Source organism: Pelecanus crispus, chromosome 10 (genome assembly GCF_030463565.1).
Source record: "Pelecanus crispus isolate bPelCri1 chromosome 10, bPelCri1.pri, whole genome shotgun sequence".
NCBI lineage: Eukaryota > Metazoa > Chordata > Aves > Pelecaniformes > Pelecanidae > Pelecanus > Pelecanus crispus.
This window is the reverse complement of record NC_134652.1, coordinates 12,217,523-12,242,167: the sequence shown is the minus strand read 5'-3', so window position 1 is coordinate 12,242,167 and position 24,645 is coordinate 12,217,523. Positions and strand designations below refer to the sequence as shown.

The window sequence follows — 24,645 nt, the reverse complement described above, 5'->3', positions numbered from 1 at the left end:
TGGCTACAGAGACCTAGCATTTCACTGCGATCAGTTCAAGCTATAGCTATGCCTCTTCAGCTTTCCTCTGCTGAGGCTGCAATGCTCACGCAATAAAACAATTGGTCACACCTCATTATTGAGGTTATTCGCAATAATGTACAAAGGACCAAGTAACAGATGTTTTGAAATGGCTAATCAATTGTTATAGATTTAATTAAGTTGATGCCTGCACATCTTTCTGATGTGCTTTTTTTACTAAATATGGGGAAAGGATCTCAATTACAAACTCAGTCAAGCCTCTGTGAGGCTCAGACTTCAACTTTAGAACATAAATGTTGCTTGCATGCAATTATGATATTCTATTTTTGCCACTTACACTGGATTTTTGTGCCTCTGAACTTTACTCTTGGAAAGTTACATTTGGACTTAGATGTATGACGCTTGTTGTTTGGAGTGACACACACAAATCCCCATACACCAGAACAAAAATTCAGCCCTAATCATCAAAGGGAAGTGAGGACTAAATGAATGCGTGTCATGCGTATCCAATTTCTCCACTGATCATCCAAAGAAAATAAATCATAACGGATGTCCTTCCATTCTTTTTTTTTTTTGTTTAAATAGCTAGAAGGAGCTCAATGTTAAAGTCACCCTCGGTTTCCTCAGGGAATACTAAAATAAACTAATATTGGCTGGTTAAATGTTTTGACCCATATTAAAGCCATTGGAAAATGACAGGCCTAGTTTGCATGGCAGCACTCCAGCTTTTTTTGTGTACTGCTGGGGTCAGAATAAAACTGGAGGAGCACATCTCAACTAAACTAATACCCAATTTCATCCATTTTTAATAAATCCTTTTTCTGAGACTGTACTCGTTGAGATAGATTTCTTGTGCATCAGTCTCTCAGTGATGTCTAGTGTCCAGCTGTGCTAGGATCTCCTGTCATCTTCCCATTATGCATCAGAAAAGACAGCAAGAGAGACCCACAGAAAAGAGATAAAAATGGGGAAAGGCATTGCAGACAGGTCTGGCTTGGTTAAGGCGAAAACTTAAAACGGCACAAATTGGAGATAGGTATCCAAGTCACATTGATTTTCAATGAGAATAAGGATAGCTTACAGTCCCTCATCTTTCTGAAATGTTCCCTTACACCCTAAGGCAATTTAATTTGGAAAGACTTGTTGGAAGAAATCTGATAGGTGTATAAAATGAGCAGTATAAAAAGCATGCTGTCACAGCAAGGGCAGTGCCCCGAGACTCGGAACCTGCTCAAAAGTTAATTGAAATCAATTGGAAAGACTTCTGTTGACTTAAATAAGCTCTGGATGAGCCCTCGGGAGAGCTAGTTTCAATACCCAGGTTTACCACAAATTTCTTGAATGGCTCAGGGCAAGTCACTCAGGGCCATATCCAGAACGGGGGCCAAATACTGTAATGGGATTGCTCGAAGGGAGGAGAGTGTGAAAGGCTCTCCACGCAGCCTCACACTTTAGGGCTCTTTTCAGAAGTGCGTTATGAGCTACTAATATAAAACAAATAATAACTTCTTCTATTTAATAACTTCTTCTATTTAATAACTTCTTCTATTTAACCTGTGTTTTTTACAACCTACTGTTGAAGAATGCTGTCAAGACAATTTAAAAACATTTTGAAAATGAAGATTAGGCACTTGTGATTATAAGAACAACATCTGTAGTCAGAATAGCTTGGATAAAATGTCAAGGGCCACCAATCCTCATGTTTCAGAGCATAAACTCACAACCAGCTGGAATAATGAAGCAGATACCTCAGTGGAACAATATGTTACTGTTAAGCAATTTATGGTATCATTTACTACTTGCTGTCATCCGGCCATACCTTTATGTGGATGCTGCCCTGGAAAGGGGGTCTGTTCTTACTGCCTGGGGAATGGCAGAGCTGTCTGTAACTTGTGTAACTGGGACCACTTCCTTGAGGTGATGGAGGTTCCTGATGAGTGCTGCGCCCTCAGACCCACTAGGCTGGGTCCTTCCGGCTGCCCTACTCTGTCATAAGCTCTAGCAGTGTTTCTGATGCTGTCAAGAGAGTCTGCAAGCTACAGGAGCTGGGCAGCACCTTGTAGAGGCAGAGCCTTAGCCATCTGTTCTGGTTTTAAAAACAACAAAAAAATTATATATACACCACCACCCCTGCCACTGTGTCTCTCTGAGGTCCTTTGCTCTGCAATTGCCTGCTCGTGCTGAATCTGAGATCCAGGGTGGTATTTTTGCTGCAGTGCTTCGTCACTGCTCAGGCAGGGGCCTTGGGAGGTGAACACTGACTGCCTCTCGAGGCTCTGAAGAGCTGAGGTTCCCACTGCCTCACCCCATCCTGGTGCAGCGCTCCTCCCCTTCAGAGGGCCCAGCAGCAGTGCTGCTCCTGTCCGCAGGAGATGGGCTCACACTCCCTGTGCCCTGTGTTGCCTTGACCAGCAGCAGCAGTTATGGTTTGGGAAGCCAGGATGAGCGTTAGCAGCTCTCGGCTGAACACACTCAGCACAGGCTGAGTATGGATCACCACCAGCTATGTCACTGATGGCTCAGCCAAGTCCTACGTGAAAAAAAGCAGGGGATTGTTCAGATGACTCAGAAAAACGTTTTTACATAGCACTAATAGCGCAGAAGAATTACCAGGAAAAAAAGATGGAATTCAAGGAAATGCCACACAGAGATTGCAATTTTTTCCAAGCTTTTAGTCACAGAGGACAAGGAGAAGGAGCCACCAATTTCTGAAAATTTTTGGATCTCCTCTTCAGAGAGGATTTTGTTGCTAGGTAAAAGTTTAGACATTTTCCTGAGTTGCCTGTGGCTACCTAGTGAGGCTGGTGCCAGCTTACTTTTACATATCTGACATCTGTTGTCTTCCAGGCTGTGATAATGGCTGCAAGCCCTACATATTTAAGTTAATGAAAGTTCAATCAGAAGTTAATTAGGGCTTTTGGTTTTTCCTGCCTACACCAAGAACAGAGCAGAAGAGATTTCTTGGAATATACAGTTGAGGAGGAGGGGATAAATGTATGCTATCAGACTGCAGTGTTTAGTAGACAGTTTGAGCATCATGATCTCTGCCAGTGAAGCAGAACTTCTAGGGAGCTCATTGCCTAACTCTGACATGCCTCTGGTGATGACCCCACTGAACTCAGGTAGCTGGGCCAGGAAAAAGATTAAGAGTGCTTGTATCTCCTTACCTCATTCCCAGCTCCCTGGGATACAAGATGCCTGCAGCTTTGTGTGCTGCAGCCAGGGTAAGATGAGCAGCCTTGGCTCCTGCTGCCTACAAATCCCATATGCCTTTTGTACTTAGGGCCTTCTAGGAAGGGTCCATGGCTGACTTGTCTGCTTGGTGTTGATGCCAAGGTAGATAGGGTGTATAATATAAACCATGCTGAGCAAACTCCAGTCACCTATTTGTCCTGAAGAGGGCTGCATGCTTGGTTCCATACGGACAAACTTTTTTCCCCATTGCTTCTCCTACTCCATAATATGACCTGGAAAAGTAAGTATAAGAAGAACAGTTGGATCTCCTGCCTTCTTCATATCTCTTCTCCACAGTGTGGAGCTGCTGAATTTCTTGATGAAAAGTTTGGAAAGCTGTTTTTCCCAATGTGAAGCAAATAATATATTGTCCTGTAGTTGTGTCCTAGGCAAGGACAGACATTTTAGCTGGAGACCTTCAAAAAGGTCATCTGGAAGAAAATACAGCAGTCAAAGAACTGCTCTGGTCATTGACCAAACTCCATTTTATTTCAGCTTGACCCAAAATACAACTTTTATGAGAATATTTTGAGAACTGAAGGAAGTTCTTTTATCCTTAGATATTTATTCCAAAATAAAAAGAAAGAAAAATAACCTCTGATCAAGTGGCACCTTCACCAGAAGTAAGACCTAGGCACAGGTGACATGCATATGAATTGAATTCCTGCTGCTTTGCCTTTGGTGTGTTTATATTAGCTAAAGTAGGTTCAATACAAAAAACCAACCAACCAACCAAAAAACCCCAAAAAGCCCAAAACCCAACAACAGAGACTAGTCCTAGAAACCTAGCAGACTGGTGATTAAGGTATCTTTGGAGAGATGGGAACCTGCAGTTCGAATTTGTGCTCTGAAGAGGCAGAGGAGTTTGAACTTTCCTGACATTTCTCTTTACTAAGAACCTATTTTTAATTATGTACAATTTTATCAAACTGGAACTATTCAGGATTAAATTTTTCCTTTGGGCTCTGTCTTATTTTCCCTCTGTCCTCATCACTGGGCTTTGGTTTATATCACAGGGGGCCCGAGAAGTTTTCCTTGCTCCTCTTGAGCATGTGACCTCACTTGTAATGTCTGTGATGCTGCTTAAAGCTTTAGTGTCTCTTGAAACTGAGAGGGTAAGGACACAACTGTGACTGTGAGAAAATTGAAGATGAATGATATCATTCTTTCAGGAGTGTTACCTTTCTCGTGGGCCGAGTTCAACATGAACCAGTTGATGAGTTTGCCTGAGGCTGCATTTTTTCAGCAGTTGATCTGCTTACTGGAAAGAACTGTGTGAAACGGCAAGTTCTCTATGAAAAAAACAAGTGGAAAGGGGAAAAAGAAGAGGAAAGCTATGATTTTAAAAGCTGCTTTTTCTTTTTTATAGCTTTTTGTCCCACAGGTGCCCACTTAAAGGAAGGAAAAAAAAAAAAGGAAAAGTCTGTATACTGTAACTACAACCAAATTAATTTCCTTGTAGACTACTGAAGCTAAGGGAGCTTTCAGTGCTTAAAATGGATTGTGTGTTGTTTGGCTCAAGGAGAGTACTGTGAATTTTCCCAGTTTTATAACTGAGCATTTCTGGAAATCAGAATTAATTTCATAAGTAATTTCAGGTAAGGACTTTCCCTGACTGACAGGTGTTTTTGGTTTTTTCCTTGAATCCTGAGACTGAACTAATCCAATGGCTTTGCTTCACTCTGTTTTTGGACTGTATGGTAGTTCTTGCATTCCAGATTGTATGTGCATAACGTTTGGAAGATTAGTAAGGATGTGTTATCACAGCCAAGGGCAGTCCAATAAAAGCTTTGTGGACTGTGACTGATGGGTGGGTTTTATGCCACTTCTTTCACCCCGGGATTACTAGTCACATTCTCATCACACATTTCTTTTTAACAGTAGAGGGAAAAGGGGCTGGGTTTATGAGTGGATTAATGCATCTGACTCTGTTCAGCCAGGATTCTTTTTAAGCACGGAGTATCCTGACATGACAATATTTATTTTATGTTTTGTATGTGGAGACATGGCTTCTTCAGGGCTCTTCCCTAAACAGATACTGCCTATTAGCTAAAATATTTAATAATTTGGACTTAAACAAGCGTCAGTTAAACTAAGCTTTCCTTAGGCTATGGTTCAGGGCTTCCTGAACAGAGCTGAATTTAAGACATATTTCCTGTGTGAAATCTTGCTGTCTGTTAAGGCCCTGTGCCTGCAACAGCTTCTGTGTCTGGGAGAGGGATGTATTTCTTAGAGACGCTCCATGACTTACCTTCTCACTAGGTACAAGTACAAATGTTTAAAATGTTTGTGTGATCTCTGCTTCTGTCTCTCTCCCTAATAAAATGGCTTTTTCTTCCCTACTTTGACTGTGTCTATTCATCACCTTCAAGACCCTCTTTAGCTGTGTGGTCTTGCCATTTATTAACATAAACTGTTGGCCATCTTAAAACCTCCTGAACTGTGGACTTGTAAGGACTGTGAAGAATTGCTGGAGCCTGCAAACTAGATAAATTATATCAACTTTTGCACTTCTTTCTTTCCAAGGGATGTTGCATATTTCATTGCCAGCCCAGGGCCTGCTTGCTCCTGTAATCATGCAAAATGGGACACCTAGGAGTGATCTAATCCCCCCTCCTGGCCCAAAGGTGGAGCATGTATAAATCATTCCTGACAGAAGTTTTGTGCACCCTGTTTTTAAAACTGCTAGTGTTGGAGGTTTCAAAATTTGGCATACTCTCTCACTTTCCATTAGGAGGTTTAATCTGAATTTAATTGCTGTAATTTAAGTCTTCTTTCTTCTATCTTCTCCACCCTAGGTATCAAAACCAATTTATCATTCTTCTTTAAAGGTTATTTTCTGCCTTCAGTCTTCTCCTTTCTAGACTGAACAATACCCTTTCCATCATCCTTTTTTTGTGGCTCTCCTTTTGTAGGCTTTTGATTAGTCCTATCCTTTCTTCTGAGTTGCTCAATCCACTTCCTACTTCAACTGCCAGACTGGGTGTGGTGTTTTTTCTTCGGCCTTATCACCACCAAGAAAAATAAGGCAATTACGTCAGACAAAACTCCTATTTGTACAGCTCAGGTTGATGGATGCCTTCTTTGTGACAGCATGATATTGTTGACACGTGTTCAGCTCTGATCCTGTGTAATACTCCCCAATCCTATTCAGAACAACTGTTACCCATCTAGTCATTGCCCATCCTGTGCTTTCTCAGATAATATTTTCCCTTCCTAAGTACAGGACTTAGCACCTGTCCTTGCTCAGTTGAATCCTGTGTTTTTTCAGACCATTTCCCTGATCTTTCCAAATCATTCTGAAAACCCTCTTTGCTCCAGTTTGCCTACAGCACCTTACCCCAAATGCAGATTTCAAATGTGTGGTCTGTTCTGTTACCCAGCCTGTTGAATAACAGTACAGGAAAAGGAGTTAACCCTTACAGATTCCCAAATGATACGCCTTTCTAGTTTGGCAGCAAACTGCTCATACTAGCTGTGAGTGAGGTTTTCCAAGAAGCTATGCATGCATCTTCTTGTAGCCTCATCTACAGTGTGTCACTAGTTTTCTTTAAGAATATTTTCTGAGACAGTGAAGCTTTTGCTGTGTTACCCATGACCATGAGTTATTGCTCTTCAGTTCATGTTTCTTTTTATCCCAATATTTGTCCTTGCTGTTCCTTTTCTATGTCCTTTCTCACAAGATGCTGATAAAGAAAGAGGTAAACATGCTGCTAAAGTGGGAAGTAACAAAGGAGAAACCCTCCAGAGTTCAAGTCTAAGCGTTTTTTATTCTTATTATTTCCCTATCCTACATCTCAATAAGCTAATCTGTCGTCACAGGTAATAATGGTTATGTTTTTCCTCCATGGTTACAATAATGTTTCCCCCTGCCCATAATTGTCTGTCTCTCAAGACTGCTTTGTCATTTTTCAGTCCCTGTGATAATTACTTACAAAATTTATTTCTACAGTGCAGTGAAGATTCTTCAGAATCCCAGTAGGAATATGACTTTAAAAGCCCTTTTAGCTTTTCAAAAGAGGAAGGACCTGGAGAAAGGTTAGCAGCTGTGGTAGTTCAGTGAAACAAGTAAGAACTGTAGGTTCTAAACTGAAAGGCTAATTTTAGAAGATTATTTCAACAGGTGAGCAGATCATTTCAGGTGACTCCAGAGTCCTTCCCTTCTCTGCATTAAATGTCAATGTGAATTTGTCTGTTGACTCTTACTCCGAATATATAGGTCGCAGGATCTGAGTTAGATTCCAGGTCAGCAAGATCATATTTTCCACTGGAAGCATTCCAGATGATGATAACATCATCAAATAATTTCAGGCTCACCACGAATGTTGATGAAAGCATACCTCAGACTTCAGGGACATATAGTCTCACCTACCTTATCTAAATGACACGCGAGTTGTTTCGAATCAGTGTGGTATCTACGCAGCAAATGGTGCATGGATTTAGCACATTTTGCAAGACATCTTCTCTTTCAGCTGTAGAGCTGGCCTGGCTGCAGTAGGCTGCCACTCATTACACGGCTGCGGGTCAGAATGTCAGTGGATTCCCCACTCTTCTTGTTCACTCAGGGCCCACGGTTCCATCAAGAAGGTTGTCTCAATATATCGGCTCAGCACCACTGTCTGGCATGCAGAACATTCCTGGTTTGTCTCTGGCGATCCGCAATGCCAAGTGCTGACATGTAACACCACAGCTTTCCAATTTGTCAGCGGACAAGGGGGAAGGAGCTCTCCCTCGGCCCGTCGGGAGGCAGTGCAGCTCTGGCGTTCACGCTGCACGAGCTTTGCAGCTTCCCGGAGCCAGAGCACCTAGGCAGGTCACGCCAGCAGATGGGCCTCGGACAAGTGGCCTGTCAAAAACTCAGTCCTGCAGAACACCTTTTGCAAGTGAGAGGTCCCAGGAATAGATCTGGTTGCCATAGACCAGGTCAGTGTGTGTCAGTCATTTTAGTCCCTTCCTGATAGGGATAGGTCTCTCACCCCGGCAGCTTTCAGTGATATTTATCTTTTCCTGTTGCCCATCACATGCTGGGCTCTAAGGACACCAAAGCAGAACTTAGGTATGATAACTCCATTGGTCACCAGACGTTTCTGATATGTGGATCTGAGAAAATTTTCATCAGAAAAATAACAATTTTTAAAAAAATCTGATTTTGTGTTGGAGGCAGCATGCCAAGCACAAAACCCCCATGGACTGTATTTCTTGAGAAAATACAAGGTTTTCTTGATAAATACCCAGTCATCGTTCTTGTTTTAAAACCCAGATGCTTTAAATGCTCAGCTTAGTCTCTGCTGGTGTTCAGCATCAGTAGCAGTGTACAAGAACTATCAATAATCAAGCGTGTCTCGAAGTGAAGAGGGGTTTGATACTGAAATGACTTGCAGCAAAATTCATGCAGGACGTTTACAATGAAATTAATGTTTTGCTTGGTTAATAAGGGCCCAACGCTACAAGATGATAAAATCACCATGGCCAAATACCAGCTATAGGTGCATAAGATGTGCAGTGCTTGGTACTGAACTGATTAGGCATACTTTTAGAAATCAGTTGTCTTCATATAAAATTTAAAAATGCCCTACTTTGCATTCTGAATTATGTTCAGTTTGTCCTTGAACATCAGTAATATTCATCCCTGTCAAATGTTGCTCAGCAGTTTTGCAAAAATCTGTGTTTTTCCATGGGGGAAAAAAACCATTAAGGTTTAGACTTTGCCTCCAGCAATACATGTTCATAGGACTTGCATGCACATAAAGAAGAATTAGTATTTAAAGGCATGAAAAATTAAGCTTTTTAAGGGCTGGATTTTATTTCTAATCTAATATGCTTAAAAATTAAAAATTACTAAAGTGAAATCTGTACTAAATACATCAATTATGGCTATATTCACTAAGAGTAAAGGGGTACTAGTTATTATCCACAACTTTGGGAATGAGAGGAAAAAGTTCCCAATATATGCACACATGCAATAGAAAGGGGTAGGGTAAACAATAAATAAGCAATTATTATAAATTCTCTTGTGCTTCTGGGGTCATGAAGGACGAGAACCAGAAGTGAGGATGACTGGAAACAGACCAGTTATGTCATGATATGAATTGAAGTATGTAATAGTGAAGGTGTGGAAAGATAAGTTGGGTTATTAACATGCATGTTTTGGTTATCTCAAGAGTCGAAAGTAACATCAAGGATTTTTTTCCTCAGAGTAATTTAACATTAATTTTTTTACTGTGCCCATTATGCTTTCTTTGCTTCCTTTTTGCTTTTCTTTAAGCAGTTGGCTAAGTAGTTAAAATGGTAAACATTTGCCATTTCTGAAGCTAGAAAGGAGCATGACACAAGCCATTAATGACATAAGCCAGTATTTTGGGATCAAACAGCATGTGTAAACATCCTAGGTATGATCAGTTGCACATTCCAATCTTTTCTAAATTTACAATATGTGAATTGAGGATTACACTGTCACCAGCTTGAGGTGCTGAGGGGGTGTACAGCTTTTTACAGTAAATGCAAAAGGGCAACATTAATTTATTCCACAGTGTTCTGCATTGGGACTAAAGTTCTGCAGTATTTGCCTTTCATTAGCTGGCTGCCCTGGGATATTTGAAAGTCTCAGCTATCCATGGTTGAGTGCCTGCTAGCTTATCTCCAAAGGTTATCCTTTTGCATCTTGATCTGCTTGAATCTTGAAGGCACATGATCATCACTGCAGCGGTCAGTTCAGCTCTTGAGTTTTGTCTTTCTCCTTTTGCAGATCTGGAACAAGGCTGTCTTTCTCAGTGCGTCATTCATGAAGCTTCGTTTTCTGATTGTTCATGGGGTGACTATTCTGCTTCCAACCTAACGTGTTTAGTCAAATTCTTCAGGTGACGCTGTTCCCCTATGAAAATGTCAGCCCTGTAGCCAAATACTAGAGGCTAGCACTAGATCTCCCCTGTATTTTCCTTTCAAATCATTAGGAAACTTTCTGGTATTTTCAAATGTCAGACTTTGTTTGTTTGCTTATAAAGCAACCTGCGGCCCTGAGCTAAATTTTACCTGGTCCTTTGTAAATGTACCCTGAGTATTTCTGAACATCACCATTCCACTGACATGCAGTCATGGACAGCAGACCCCATGCAGGTGCAAGAGAAAGCAAAGTAAGAGTAACTGCAGAAGAACCATCCAGTGAAAAGAAAATCCCCAGAAAGGAACAAGTGAAAAGTGGTGCTGACTGAAATATTTTTCAGGAGAAGCTGATAGCAAAAGCTCATACAAGCAAATAGAGACTCACCCAGAAGGCAGATTTCATATACCCAGGTGCTGGAAGCGTCTGCTGCAGTCTTCAGCTTCTCTATCCAAACAACGATCAGAGAGAACAACAGGCAAACATGCACAGCAAGCTCCAGAAACAGGGTTCAGTGTAACCTGGGAAAAGGTAATGTGTTAATAATCATAATCTGCCAGGCCTGAAGTGTTGTTCATCCTTTTTCTGGAATTTGTAGGTGTTTTCCTTCATTAGTTTTGGAAGTCAAGCCAGAGAGTGCTTTCCTGCCTCCCTCCGCAGTGTGTTAAGGAATACAATGTTGTCATTCGTCCTAGATGAGGTTTTTTATTTCTGCAACTGGATACTTGTGTTATTTCAATCCTATTTAGGAGATGACCTCTTATTCTTCATTTTTGTATTTTAATGACTTTTTTATTGCTGCTTGCAGAACCATCACAACACTATCTAGATCACACTTTATAAACATTAATTAAAATTCCTGTGCACTGTAGTAACAGTAAAAACCAGGGTTTATTCTCCATTATTTCTGTGTGCCTTACCCAGTTTGGGAATAAGCCATGTGACACACGCAGTGGTACCTAAACTGGTTCTGGGCTTTGCAGCTTAACCAAGCAGGGCATTTACGCTATGAACAGGCCAACCCTGGCCCAGAAGTACTTGTATTATCTAGGTTTTCCACCTTTCGGTTTTCTCAACCCCCTGTTTCCCCTGATAATGGAGGGTTGATTATGTATTAATTTCACAGAGGATTACATTTAGGGTATTGAATTCACAAAAGATTAAATTTCAGGTCACAGAGAAACAGACAGGTTCAGGCACGAACCAAAGAAAGGTCTTAGTTGGACTAATAGGCATACTGACTTGATATAATCTTTTATTCTTAGACGTGTTTCCTTGCTACTGTGTAACTCTATGGTTAATTGAGCTCTTGAAGCAATGAAGTTATAGCTATTTTTGTTATTTGACGCTGAACTATTTGAGGACACGGTATCCTGTGTGTGTCTGGCTCCATCACTTTTCAACATTATGGTCCCCTTCTTTTTCCTGGGTTCCACCTGTGCCTTTATTACTCTACCCTCCTAAAAATTAAATATTCTGGCTGTGAGTTCATGTACACCAGAGAGCTGCTTCTGATTTATACTCGTGCAAGTTAGAACAGCAGTTAGATCAGGATTTCAGTTTTAGCATGCAGATTCCTACAGCTGGAAACAAAAAAAAGGCATTGTAAAAGGTGGGGGTTGTCTTTAATCATATTTGGAGATGCAGTAAGCATATTAATCTCAGCTGGAATCATTAGCTAGGAGTGTTTTCTGCATGAGTGCTCATTAACCCATGGCATAGATACTTTGGAAAAAATCAGCAGTTTTAATCTAAAATTGTAGCTGTTTAATAAATTGGACATCAGCAACAGGGAAGTCAGCGTTTTGCCAAGTTCGTTGCCAACATCTCCATTAGCTGACAGTTACAGTAACACAGAATTCCACTCCAGCTGAGGGAAAAAAACTACAGATATGATTTCTCCATGTGCCTAAGTAACCACGTTCCATATTAGGAGAATAGGAACTTGTATAGCAGTTTGCACTTGTTCAGTTCTACTGCAAAATCCAGACCCTAAAACTGTTGTTTGGGCCAGCTACTGTTCTTCCTCTCTTATGGCAGCGCTCCAGACATACTGTAAGGCTTGGACAGAAAACTGTTTATGCTGATTTGTCGAATGAGAGAGTCCATGAACCTCAGTCAGTCTGTGCTTGTTCACAAGCAATGGTACACCCACCCATTTATTTCCCCGTAGGACAACGAGTGAAATACCTCGGCATCCGCGTGAGCCTCGTGCTGGTGCGTTCTGGTAAGGCAGGGACCAGCTGGGGGTGAGCGGGCAGCGCTCCTGCCACACCACATCGTGCCAAGCCAAACACTGTGGTATGACAGAAAAAGAGAAAAAACCTTGACAAAAAGCAGACGTGGGGATGAGGACTGTGGCTTTAAAGAGAGTGAATGGAGAAAATCTTTGCAGAGTTTTAAGACCCCATGCTGAGTCTTGAATGCCAAGTTGTACGCTGTATGTATTAAATGCAGAAATAGTAGAGCCTAGTAAAACACACTTGATCCATTTTTACAAGTGATGTAATATAACTGTCTGTGTGAAGTAACACGTTCTTGTGACTATCCACCTTCTAATCCAGGGCCGTGCATTAGTGTCATAGCTGTGCTCTTGCTGCCCTCTGAGCCGTGAGTCACCATCTTTCACTTCCTCAAATAATTGCAGGCAGCAGAAAGCGGCTGTTGCTTGGTGTCTCAAGGGCTTTCTCTGCTGCTGTAACAAGAAGGAAATTCACAACAAGCCACTTTTTCTGTGGATGATCAGTGGGCACCTGAGCCTCACTTTAAACCTCAGGTAAAGATAGCACCGCACACTAAACTTTGTTTCCATGCATCGCCTCACCTGTCTGCCAGACCTTATCTTTCCTTTGCTGGAAGATCAGCACTGACCATCCCTTGGCCCTTGCTGAACCACAAAACAAATAATATTGCAAAATTTTCTTCCTTGATGGAAAGGATGTGAAGCTCTGTTGTTTGTATTTCTAGGATATAGTGTGTGTAAGTTGGTGTGTCTAAACAAGTACTCATTGCCATTCATTTTTAGAAGGTGCATTTGGTGTTACATTACTACTAAGTTACCGTGCAACTGAAATACGGCCCGATTCTCCACTGCCCTGCACCTGGTTGGTGCTCTCTGTCTGCAAAGTGCAAAGTACGTGATAAATGCAAATAACTTAAAATTTTCCAGTCACTGGTGGTAGTATTTTGTACCCATTTACAAGGCTACATACTTGTAAATGACTGTGCCAGGTGCAGAGGGGAGGAGAACCTGACCCCCTCCAAAATTAATCTTTCCCCTGAATTAGGATTAATTTTTCAAAGAAGCCAGGATGTTTCCGCTTTCCTTGGTGCGTGTGTGTGTGTGTTGGGGACAGGGTGCATGGCTTACAGAGGCAGCGCAGGGGCAAGTATTGAAATGGTCTTTGACTTAGCCCTCTCTCATAGGCAGAGCACGTGGCAAAGGAAGCAAGACAACCTGGAAGGAATGTTTGCAGCATTACTTATTTGGTACGAGCAGCACAATTTCTGCCCCATTGGTCATCTGAAATGTCCTCTGAAAATATGTGCAGGTAAAACCTTTTGGTTGCACCGTATCATCGTGCGGCAGTTCCAGCCCTTAATCCTGTGTTATTGCAGCGGTGGGTAAAGCCTTGCTGGGTAGGTCTCGACCCTGCCGACGCATATATCGGGAAGGGGGGAGCCCAAGCTTGACGATCCTTTATTAAAAGCAGGTTCTTTGGTTGGGCCCAGGCTGGGGACTTGCTTTAGGGATGACGCTGTTACTCGAGAAGGTTTATATTGTCGGCTGGGGCACACTCTCCTCTCCCGTTTTGTATCAGCTGACAGAGCCTATGTCTGATAAATGACTAATAACATTTCTGCAGAGGCGTTATGGTGAGGGATTAAAATCATACGCGCGCTCCCCACCCCCCCCACCCCCCCGCCCTTGGCCAAGGGAAAGATTTGATGTTTGTAAACCGCTGCGGAGCGGGAACGGGCCGGTGCCGCTCGCCCTTCACCGCCCTTTGCTTCTGCGAGCGCAGCCCCGGGCGAGCCCGCGGCCCGGCCAGGTGCCCCCCGACCGGCACCGGGGGCGGCCGGGGTCCCTCCCGCGGGCAGGTGCCGGCGGAGGGGGGGAGCGGGCCCGGCGCCCAGGTGGGGCCGGGGGCACCGCCCGCCCCTCCAAGGCTCCCGTGCGGCGCCGGCCGGCAGCGGCAGCCCTCCCGCAGGGCGGGCTCAGCCGCGGCAGCAGCCGCAGGGGCTTGCCCGTCCCGCCGTCGCCAGCCCGGCCGCAGCCCCGCGGGGCGGGGGTGGGGGGGGGAGCGCGGTTGCCTCCAGGGCCGGTCCTCAGCCCCCTCCCTCCCTCCTCCCGCCCTCCTCCCTCCCGCCGCCGCGGCGGAGGGGCTGCGCGGCCACCCGCGCCTCCCGCCGCAGGGGCCTCCCCGCATGGTCCCCGCCGCTGCCATGAGCCAGGCCCCGGCCCCCCGCGGCGCCGACCCGCCGGAGAGCGATGCCCGCAGCGGGGCCCCCAGCCGGAGCCCCGGCCGAGGGATGCCGCCGCCGCCCAGCCTGCCCCAGCTCCTCCACAAGTAAGAGCCGCCCCGCGTCCCGCCGGGCCGGGAGGGCGGGCGGGCGCCCGTCGCTCGCCCTCCCCGGCGGCGGTTCCCCCTTCCCTCCCCCGCGCCCAGACTGACAGACAGACAGCCGGGCGGGCGGGGGTCGGCCAGCCCCGGCCCCATCCCCGGCCCCGGCCCCGTCCGAGCGGGGCTGAGCCTCGCCTCGGCGCAGCGGCGGGCGCGGGGCACGAACCCCCCAAACACCGGCACCGGCCCCGCGTCCCAGCAGCAGTTCTCAGCCCGCGAAGCCGCTCGGCTCGGTTTTCCCAGGGCTCGCCCCGGCCACCGCGTCCGCCCCGGGCGGGAGCTGGGTCGGGAGCGTTCCCCTCGCCTTCCCGGCCGCCGCTGCCCCGCCTGCGGGCCCAGGCCCGGGGCGAGGGGGCTGCCGTGGTGCCAGGAGCGGTCGCATCCCTGCAACGCTGTCACAGAAAAAGTAGCCGGTGCACGCGTGGAAGGCGTATTAACGAGGGCAACGAGGCGAAGGGCGTTCTGCTGTTCCGTTTTCTATCCAGAAAGAGAGAGGGGGGGGAAAAAAGTACTTTTGCCACGCAGATGCAGCGGTGCGAGCGATACTTTTCTGGCTGAACGAGAAGCTTGAAGACAAACCAAATGCTCCGTAGTTAGTATGTGAAGCACGAGTAACATAAGTTGATCCGTGCTGATTCAAGATGGTTGCGTGCACCGCGTCTGATTTTTCGCAAGTTGTAACGTGTTAAAGGAGAGCGGGGCTTTTAACAGAGCAGTAAATCTACTGGCGAACGCCCAGTTCGGAGCCCTTAGAATTGTCTTCTATTGCTTTAAGGTTTGCTGCTCGAGTTGACTAGCGGGACGCGGGGCGTAGGTTAAGAAAGGCTTTTGACATTATGTCCCAGGCCACCAACTGGACTGAGCCTGTGCCCGGCCGCCAAGCAAAGCCCGAGTATGACAAAGCACCGCGGAGCTGCCGCGGCCCCGCAGCTGGGCTCGCCCGGCTTTCCTGCACAGCCCCTGTACGAAAGGCGCTGGCTGAGGCATCGCCTTCACCGGCTTGTCAACAAAACCCAACGATGTAGCTAATGGAGGAAACGCTTTCAGTTCTCTCGCTTGTATTTGCAAAATGCACACCTACGTGTGTATAAATATACGCGTGCGTGTATGCTTTAACGTTGCAGCAAACAGTATGAATGTTATTTTAAGTTGGGAATTGTCGTATCTTTTATAAGTATGTATGAAACTGGACTTCTAAAGCTGCTCTGGAGCGTGGCCCATAAATTTCTTCGTGCTTGGTTTTCTTTTTGGCTGTTTGCATTTAAATCATGTTTTGTAACGTAATCGTGAAAACGTTAACGGTTCTTGTTACTGATGTTTTTATTCCTAATTGGAAATATAGACTTGGGAGTTTGCATTGAAACTGAAACGTTAATCGCCGCTTCCTAAATCCGCTGGGCAGCTGCAGGGCTACATATGAGTTATTGTGCGACCAGAAGGTAATTTACACCTACCCAGAATCAGTCTTAAATTGTAAACTGCAGTCCCTAAAGACGGCCCTTATTTTTTCACGTTTATCAAGACTTTATGCGGATGCGTATTGCAAGTCAGGTAGGTGAAGCAGTCGAGACCGCTTCGTGACTGTATTTCTGATGTGGCGTGTGTTACGTTCAAAGGCATTGCGTTTTTGCCGGTCATGCCTGCCAACAAATTATAGGTAGGAAAACTTGAAACGGTTTCCTGTCGAGCCTATCTTTAATGGAAGGAGAGAGGTGCCATCGTGTTCTGACCATTCTTTGTCATGGTAATGTGACGCAGAATGGCAAATGTCGAACGCCTCCATCTAAGGTCCTGCAACTTGATCATACGGTTTTGTAACCGTGCGGCATAATTTGGTGTGCGCCTTTGTGTTTACCTGATAATTAATAAATCTCCACCCTGCATTTAATTGGAAATGCAGGCAAATTATATTTTGCTTTACTGATAGTAACTTGGTGTTTTATAATCTGAATCGGATATTCAGTGATTGTTAGGAAGTGAGATGTTAGGAAATATCTTAACTTGCTCTTCTGAACTTATTTCTAATATGCTAGAACAGGTGTTATGACTGGCAAAATAGGATGGAAAGGAAAGCAGTGATTATTCTACAAAATGAAGTCACCGTTTCATTACTAGGAAAGAAAACATTGACCTCTTCTCCCAAGCATTTTGATTTTCTTGACTTTTTTTTTTTTTAAACAATTGCCGTCTTTTTGCTTTGTGAGCTGCAGTAAGCAAGTGTGCAGTTGCGGAATGCTAATTCAGAGCGGTGTAGGTCACAATATTGTGTGGTGTTTAACTGGGTCTTCCTGTTCCAACACTTTTATTTTTCCTTTTACCATTTAAACTTATAAAGCTCTCTGGATTCCTCTTTCTTCCCCCCAATACTTTTGTTAGAAGTTTTTACAGATGTTAGGTGAAGACCAATATAATTGTAAAAAATGACTTACTACATGGGCAGCTGGTAAACTTTCACTGTGAACGCTAAGCATTGAACAAGGATTAAAATTTAGCAAAACCAGAGATCTGAAATGTTTTTGGTAGCAGCTACATTGGCTGAACTCATGCAATGCAGGTAGTGTGTACCATATTCTTTAAATGTCTCTCTGCTTTAACGTTTATAGTGTAGTTTTAATGTTAAAATATAACTGAACCCCTAGTTGAAATTCCTTGCTTATAGTACCCAAATACAATAAGATACAAATTGAAATATGCTGCCTAGATGTTGTATTTTTCCCCTGAGTGACAGCATCGTTTCAGTTGATAATAAAGGTCCAATCATAAGATTTACAGAGCAGTTAAAGCTTTCTATCCGCGCAGGTCGTTGTGATGTTTGATGGGAAAATACTTCCTATTTTCTAAAAGTAAAAGCCTTATTGCAGTCAAAGCCCTTATGTTGTAGAGCTGAGAATGAAAAGCTGGTGGGAAGGGAATTCACATGCTATGGAGGATGACTTACAAAACCATACGCTTGCATATGAAATTAAGCAGAAGACCAAGAAGAAGGAGGACAGTTGTGGTGTTGGGTTAGTGTTCATAACTGGTTTCTACTGTGGTTGTGAGGAAGGAGTGGAAATGCAGGGTAGAGCCTGTAGCACCAGCAAGTGAAACATGTGGGAAATCTGTGGAAAGACCTCAAATACCTGTTCTGCACAGAAAGGTTTTAATACGTTTTTGGAACCGCTGTTTTATTTTGGGTTTTTTCCCCCCTCTTAGGTAAGTCTGCTCTTACAAAAAAAAAACTTCTCATAATTTGGAGGTGGTATTGCAAAATGTAATTTTTAGATGGCAGCTCAGCATGTGACAAATTTTAGCACCTGCTGTTTGATTGACTCAAGTGCCTAGGCAGCATGAGAGAGTGGAGACTCCTATTAATAATTCCAGGTGTGTGATTCATTGCAGTCCAATGGAGCAACTAGCTGGAAATAACTGAGAGAAAGGACCGGATGGTGGCTGTGGACTAACTGTAAAGATGTTGGCTGAAAAGTGCCTTCTGTGAAGGTTCTCGCTTAAAACATGCTGCAAGTAAAATCCATAATTATAGGAGACCTAACTGTATCAAAATGCAATCTCTTTGTATGTTTTAATGGCTGGTTGCATGCTTTCAGTTCTAATGATTTGTCATGGGTAATATCTGTCCAGTGGAAATGGAGCAGTTTTTAACTCCCTCTGTTGATATAGGAGCATACGTTTGTTGTACAAATTGAATAAAGACGTCTTAAAACAATGGGGACAAACCACAGTTAATATTTTTTTTTTTTCTAAGGGGTTGTGCCCTGGAGATTTTGAGATCCTCTGGAAGGAAGATGGAATTTCCAACATCTGTGCCCGAGTCGTCATCAGTTTGTGCCAGTTCTGGGGGCAGACAGGAGTAAGCAGGCTGGTGCTGAATGCTTTGAGTCCTTTATTTCCTATAGCAGCAAGGAGGAGACTAGTTGGGAAAAAGAACCTCCAACTTTTTTTTTTTTCTCTAAGCTTAAACCTGTTATGTTTAAGCATGTGCTTTTTGATTTTTCCTTGTGTGTTTATTTTGTGTAAAGTGTGGGATTTTCTTTTTCTTTTTTCTTTCTTTTTTTTTCCCCCAACTCAAGGTCTCTCAGGAGAGATAAAATATGAAATGTACTCCCATTATACACATTAGTCATGGCAAATAGTTTGGCATATATGGCAAAGGCTAAACTGATACTTAACAAGGGGACATGAGGAGAAACACTGGTTTTACTGTTTCTCTTCTTACCGTTAGTGATCCAGGATTTCCATATTTATTTGTTTTTTAAAGTACATTTCCAAAATCTGAGTTGCTTCCCTACCCAACAGAGCCCTGAAAACTCATAGAGTTTGTTTTGTAACAACTGTAGCAGCCCTGAAAGGACATGAAAACAAAACAGAAGGCGCTGTAGCTGTCTTAGCTGACAAGCCTTACCAAAACAAGGGACAGGAGCTGAAAAAGCAGACTTCATGGTGTGGGACTTGCCAGAGAATGTGGGAACTAAACCCACGTTATTTAACTCCTCCTAGTGTTTCCCATTCATTGTCTCTGTATGGTACGAAACACACAGTGAGGGAACTTCAGTTTTCTCCGAATTGTCTGGCTCCTTGCTTTGTAATTATTGAGCCTCTTCTTAGACCTCACCTGACATTAAAATCAGGACTTAAAACGTGTGTACCAAATGTGTGTGTGCGTGGAGGGGCAGGGACAGGGACACCTGGGGGTGCTTCACTTTTAAGTTTAGTTGCTTACAAAAAGTAGTGTCAGCGATGATAACTACCTTCGAGTCAGGTAATTAAAATTTCTCTTTTCTCTTAACATGTCCTTTTCTTAACATTTCTCATTTAAAATACTTTTTAAAAAATTTTCTTTCTTGATGGAAACTAATGATCCCTCCTGTGTATCACGTGTGACCCAAAGCTTAAAGATTAATTAATCATACGGATTCTTTGTCCTGAAATCTTTTCTGTTTGTGTTTGTTTTTTTCCTGCTTGGGTTTTTTTTTTTTTAAACTCTCATTTAAAACCCAACAGCTTATTTGGAGAAAAGCACAATAAAATTGAATTTAAGGCATGAAGAGAGAGCACAGAGGTACAAAGTGGAAAGGGGTCAGAAAAAACAATTTAGAAGGCATGCCTTGCATGCAAACTTCTCCATGTAATCAGGCTTGTATTATCGATTATCAATCTATTCTTAGTCGCCCAGAAATGTCAAAATTCTTTCACATATTTTAATGGAGAGAGAGAGAACAGCAGTGATATCAACTTTAGTAAAAAGTTAAATAATATGGACTTTATAAGAAGCAATGTACTAAGTGTTTTTTGGACCACAACACATGGCAATGGAGTCCTCTTTACTGTAACTAAGTTGCCTGGATGTTGCTCTTTTATTGGAAATTTAATACTACTGTTCCCATCAATGGGAAGACTGGGAAATGTGTTCTTTTGGCTTTCCTCTTAATTCAGCCCTTGTCTGTTCAAAGCTGCGTGCACCTAAGAGTGAGTGGTTACATGTGACCTGCTGAGCTACTGCTGCTTTGTTATGATGATGCTAAAATCTTTCTGACCCCATTTGGAGAAAAGGAAAATGGAGATGGGTAAAAACCTCGATACCTTTTAGTTCTGATCCTTTCTGGGGGCTGTCAAAACAGGAGGAACTAGATCTTCAAAGATATATTTATACTTCGTAGAGGACTGCAGAAATATATTTAGGACGGTAAAAAATGGATTGTTTGCATGCAATAATAATAATTTTAGTCACTTTAAAATACTCCTTCAAATAGAATCTGCTTTTTCTGAAGAGTATGCTGTCTTGATTTTTTTTAAAACAAACTCCTTTGATCTGACACCTTATCAGACTGACTTTATTCCCCTGAATATACTCCCCCCCTCTTTCCCCCTCTTCATCCTTTGTAACACTTTATAGTTGATTTAAGGATGTAATCGCTCTCTTAGCCTCTGCCCCTCTATTTCCAGCTGCTTTCTCTTTGTCACACTAATGACCCGTCACAGTGAAGCTGTCACTTGACACACTGGCTGAAGCCAGAAAACCTGCCCTTTGCGTTTTCGAAATGTTTAATATCTGTCCTGTTCTGAAAACTCAAGCCTAGCCTGTTTTACAAATGCCTCTGGCCTATTTAGAAAAAATGCCAAATAAAAGCACTGGGTGTTCTGTTGCAGGAAGGGGGCAAAGGCTTGTTTTCTTAAAGGATCGGTATTTATGAGTGCACAGGCAATTATTTTGTGGCAGGCTTACTGCATTTTTGTGGTGTGTGTAAACTTGTGAAATGTGAATTTAACTGATATTAATTGTCCCACAAGCTGCATATTTCCTGCAACCGAGGAACTACAAGGAAGGTGGATTTGTTGTTAGTTTTCTGCGTGTCTGTGTCGGGAGATGAGCTGAACGGGCAGTGAGCAGGGCTGCAGTGGAGCTGCGCTGCGTGGCTGTTGCACTAAATGATGGTGTTCAGATTTGTCCTCCATCATCTCCATTGGTTAAAGACATGCAGGTGTCTCACCAGCCTTTGCAGAATGCTCCAAAGATGCCATGAGCCCTGCGATTCTGGGGGTGATACAAATCTCTAACTATACTGGTTGTGAAGCGTAGTCCCTCTCCTGCGTGGTTTTAACTCTAAAGCCTGTGTTACGTGGAATGTTAATGATGGTGACTGCTTTAAGAGGGATGGGGTAATATTCTGCTTTATCACTTCTGGATATACTTCTTACTAGGAAAAGACAGGGACAGGATAAGGAAGTGTTTGTTTAACTCCTGCTCCTTTGAGTAATCTCTTCTGCCGGCCAGGATGGACAGATAAAATGGTATCATGGGCAGGTTATGAGCAAGCTCCCTGGCTGACTTCTGATCACCTGGTCCCTTCCCTGGCTTAGTGACTTTTGAGATGCCAAAAACATCTGATGTTATCTAGTCTTAGCTTTCCTCAAATTGCCATAAATCTTGTGTATTTTTTGTATTATTATTAATTATTATTATATTATTATTATTTTTATTATATTATTAAGTTTTCTGTACAGTAGCCTGCAGAGTATTAGAATTCAGGCAACGTAAAACGTCTTGAATTTGGTAGTGTCAAAATCTACAGTTTTACGTGTCGTGGCTTTTTTTCCTGGAACAGGGAGGCGTGTGAGTTGATGGTGTCTGTGAGCTAGGGCCACTTCTCTGGAAATGTGCAGAAGTTGCTCTTGCATTTTTACTTACATTTGAATCTTTGTTTTAAGAAATAGACTTGAAATACCTCTGCAACAAATGGCTTGATGGCTGACATTTCCTTTACTGAGATAACAAATACTCTTCTGTGGGCTTTTGCATATTGTAGAGTTGAAATGCAGCAGTAAATTGACCACAGTCTGTTTCTGCAGTAAGAAATATTATTTCTGTCTCTGCTGATTAACATGATCTCTTCTTAGGGGAAGATGTGCTAAGTAATTTTATTAGGTTGATGACACATTCAGTTCATTACACTTTTACTGTTTCTCTTTTTGGCCTTAGTTTTTTAAGAAAATGTAAAATAAAAGTATAAAATACTTATTGAGAATGAAATACCATATAATGCTTCAGTAATGTCTTTTTCACCCTGCTTTCTGCTTTACCTGGAACTAGAGAGCAGATTAACTTCTGGTACAGAGAAGTTTGCTCCAGCCCCTGCAGAGCTGTGCATAGCTGTGTGTGTTTGCATGGTTTGCAGTCTGGATGCCGCTCCAGAGATTGTCAGAGATTTCCTCTGCTCCCTGCACCACCCCACTCCCACCCCCCCCCACCCCACCCCCAAATTCTTTGTCAGAGATTATGCACAATTCAGACTGAGGATGGGATTTGGAGAAAAGATGACTCTTGTCTCCTAAAACCATAGAGAGAAGTAGTAGCAAACTAGGGTGAGATTTTTTTTTCAGCCCTAGGCTCCTCTTATCTTCCAAACTCTTCCATTAACACATCTTAACATTCACACCCCAGCTATCCATGCGCTCTGCGCCATCCATTTGTGCCCCACTCATGGCACATTCTTGTAAGGTCACCTACAGCTTTCCACTGTCCTGCCAACTGACAACCAAACATTGGGCTCTTTTCTTTATTTACCACTTCATTCAAGGTCACTATGCTATCCTGTAGCAACACCTTCTCCTCATGCTGCAAGCAGGGCTTACCGTTTTGCTGGCGTCTTTCTCTTGACTCTCTTTGAGATGGCCCAAGAGGTTTGCCTCAGGTTACTCTGACGTGCATTGTGCTTAGGAGAGTGTCATTGATATGTCTAGAGGTGAACATGTTTGTAATAATACAGAACAGTGGTCGACTGGGAAGGTGTTTATAGATGCCTCTGTTGGCAGCATGGGCAAACAGGTTCATAGGTGAAGTGGTGTAAGCAAAAGAATAAAAGTTCTGTCGTACTTGAATCCAAGTCAACTCTTGTATTTTCTCTACTGTTTTGGATGGTTTTTTTGAACATACCTTCTCTTCTCCAGCTCCTGGAGAAATAAAAAGTGCTAACTAACTACTTCAAATTTGTCAATAAAAATTATAGTTAATCACATATCAGTGGTCTTTGGTAGATCAGGCTTCTAAAAGACAAGGGATCGTTACCGTTCAATGTAGGTTTTGTAGGTTTTCTGCATTGCAGAGTATTAAAAGGTTTAATTTCCTTTAAAAAAAAAAAAAGGAGTAAAGTGAAAATTTGCAAGGTTTAGAAGTGATTCAGTCACTTTATTTAGATGGTTGAAGTGTGTCTGTGCAGAGTAAATCAACACACCTTATATAGTACATAAATATGTTAGGTGGCCAAGCCAGTCCGCTTGTCAGTGTTAAATAAGACTTAAATTCCTATTTGGATATAGTGCATGTACTGTGAGGCTGATCTTGCAAAGCCTTATTCATACAGATGAAGATTATTTATGTGTGTAAGGCTTTAGAGGATCAGATCCTATCATCTAAGCCTGCAAGGCTTCATGACTCTTTGCTCCTTTTTTTTTTTTTGCCTTTTTTTTTTTTTTTTTTCTCAGATCACTAGGAATCCTGCACAGAAATGTTGAGAACAGTAATTGCTGATAGGAGAAACCTAATACAGTAGAAGCCAAAGAAAATAATAGAAAGTTACCTTGTGTTTCAGCATTGAAACTTCTCTTTTAAAAGAGTGCATGGAGCTGTGCAGGGAGGAGTATGGATCCATGATTCTTTGTGCTTCTTAATGGTATATCAGTGGTCTGACATGTTTTAAAACCAGTACTCTGGAGTGTTAAAGCATCACTAGCAATAGGGATTTGTAGAGTCTGAGGTGGAGAGGGTACAAAGAACCCATCAGCTCCTCTGCACAGCACTGCACTTGCAGGTGGCCGTCACTGCTGTTTTCCAATTTGTGCTGAGCATTTGGGAGAAAAAAGGCACTGCCTTACATCTCTTATCTAAGTTGGCTACTTGCTCTGTTTTTCCTGTAAGTTCTCAGGATTTTTTTTTGTTTGTTGTTACATTTGCTGCAGTTTTTTAATGTAATAACATGAAAATAACAGATACAATCTATGTGGTATTTCCCCCTATATTCAAAGGAGCTTTTATAAATTTTATGACGATCCTGTTTTATCCTAATCCATATGGCAAGGACATAAAATATCAGCAACTAAGATTACCTTCTGGATTGCTGGCGTAATTTACAGGAGGAATCTGCTCTAAATTGCAAGACAGCCTTTTGTAGCCTTTTCTGTACAACATACTGTCTCTTACTGTGCATTTTGGCAGTACTTGGCACTGGTCTGTTTGTAATCTCCTCCTGCTCTGTAGAATATAAGACCCTTTTGCACAAAGATACAAATACACAGAAGAGAGAGTTCCCCCACATTTCTTATTGATCTGTTTAGTATGATAGATTTTTCTTTTGTGTGTCCTTCTTTGAAGCATTAAAACTTACTGTTTTGCTT

General features: G+C 42.9%; 1 protein-coding gene across 1 annotated transcript in view; it reads left to right on the top strand.

Annotated features, from left to right (window-relative positions):
* The first annotated feature begins 14,560 nt into the window (after positions 1-14,560).
* Positions 14,561-24,645, top strand: part of RBM20 (RNA binding motif protein 20) — a 103,897-nt gene continuing 93,812 nt past the window's right edge. The window contains exon 1 of the mRNA XM_075717854.1: positions 14,561-14,703. Within this exon, the coding sequence (XP_075573969.1) occupies positions 14,561-14,703 (143 nt within the window). The remainder of the gene's footprint in view (positions 14,704-24,645) is intronic.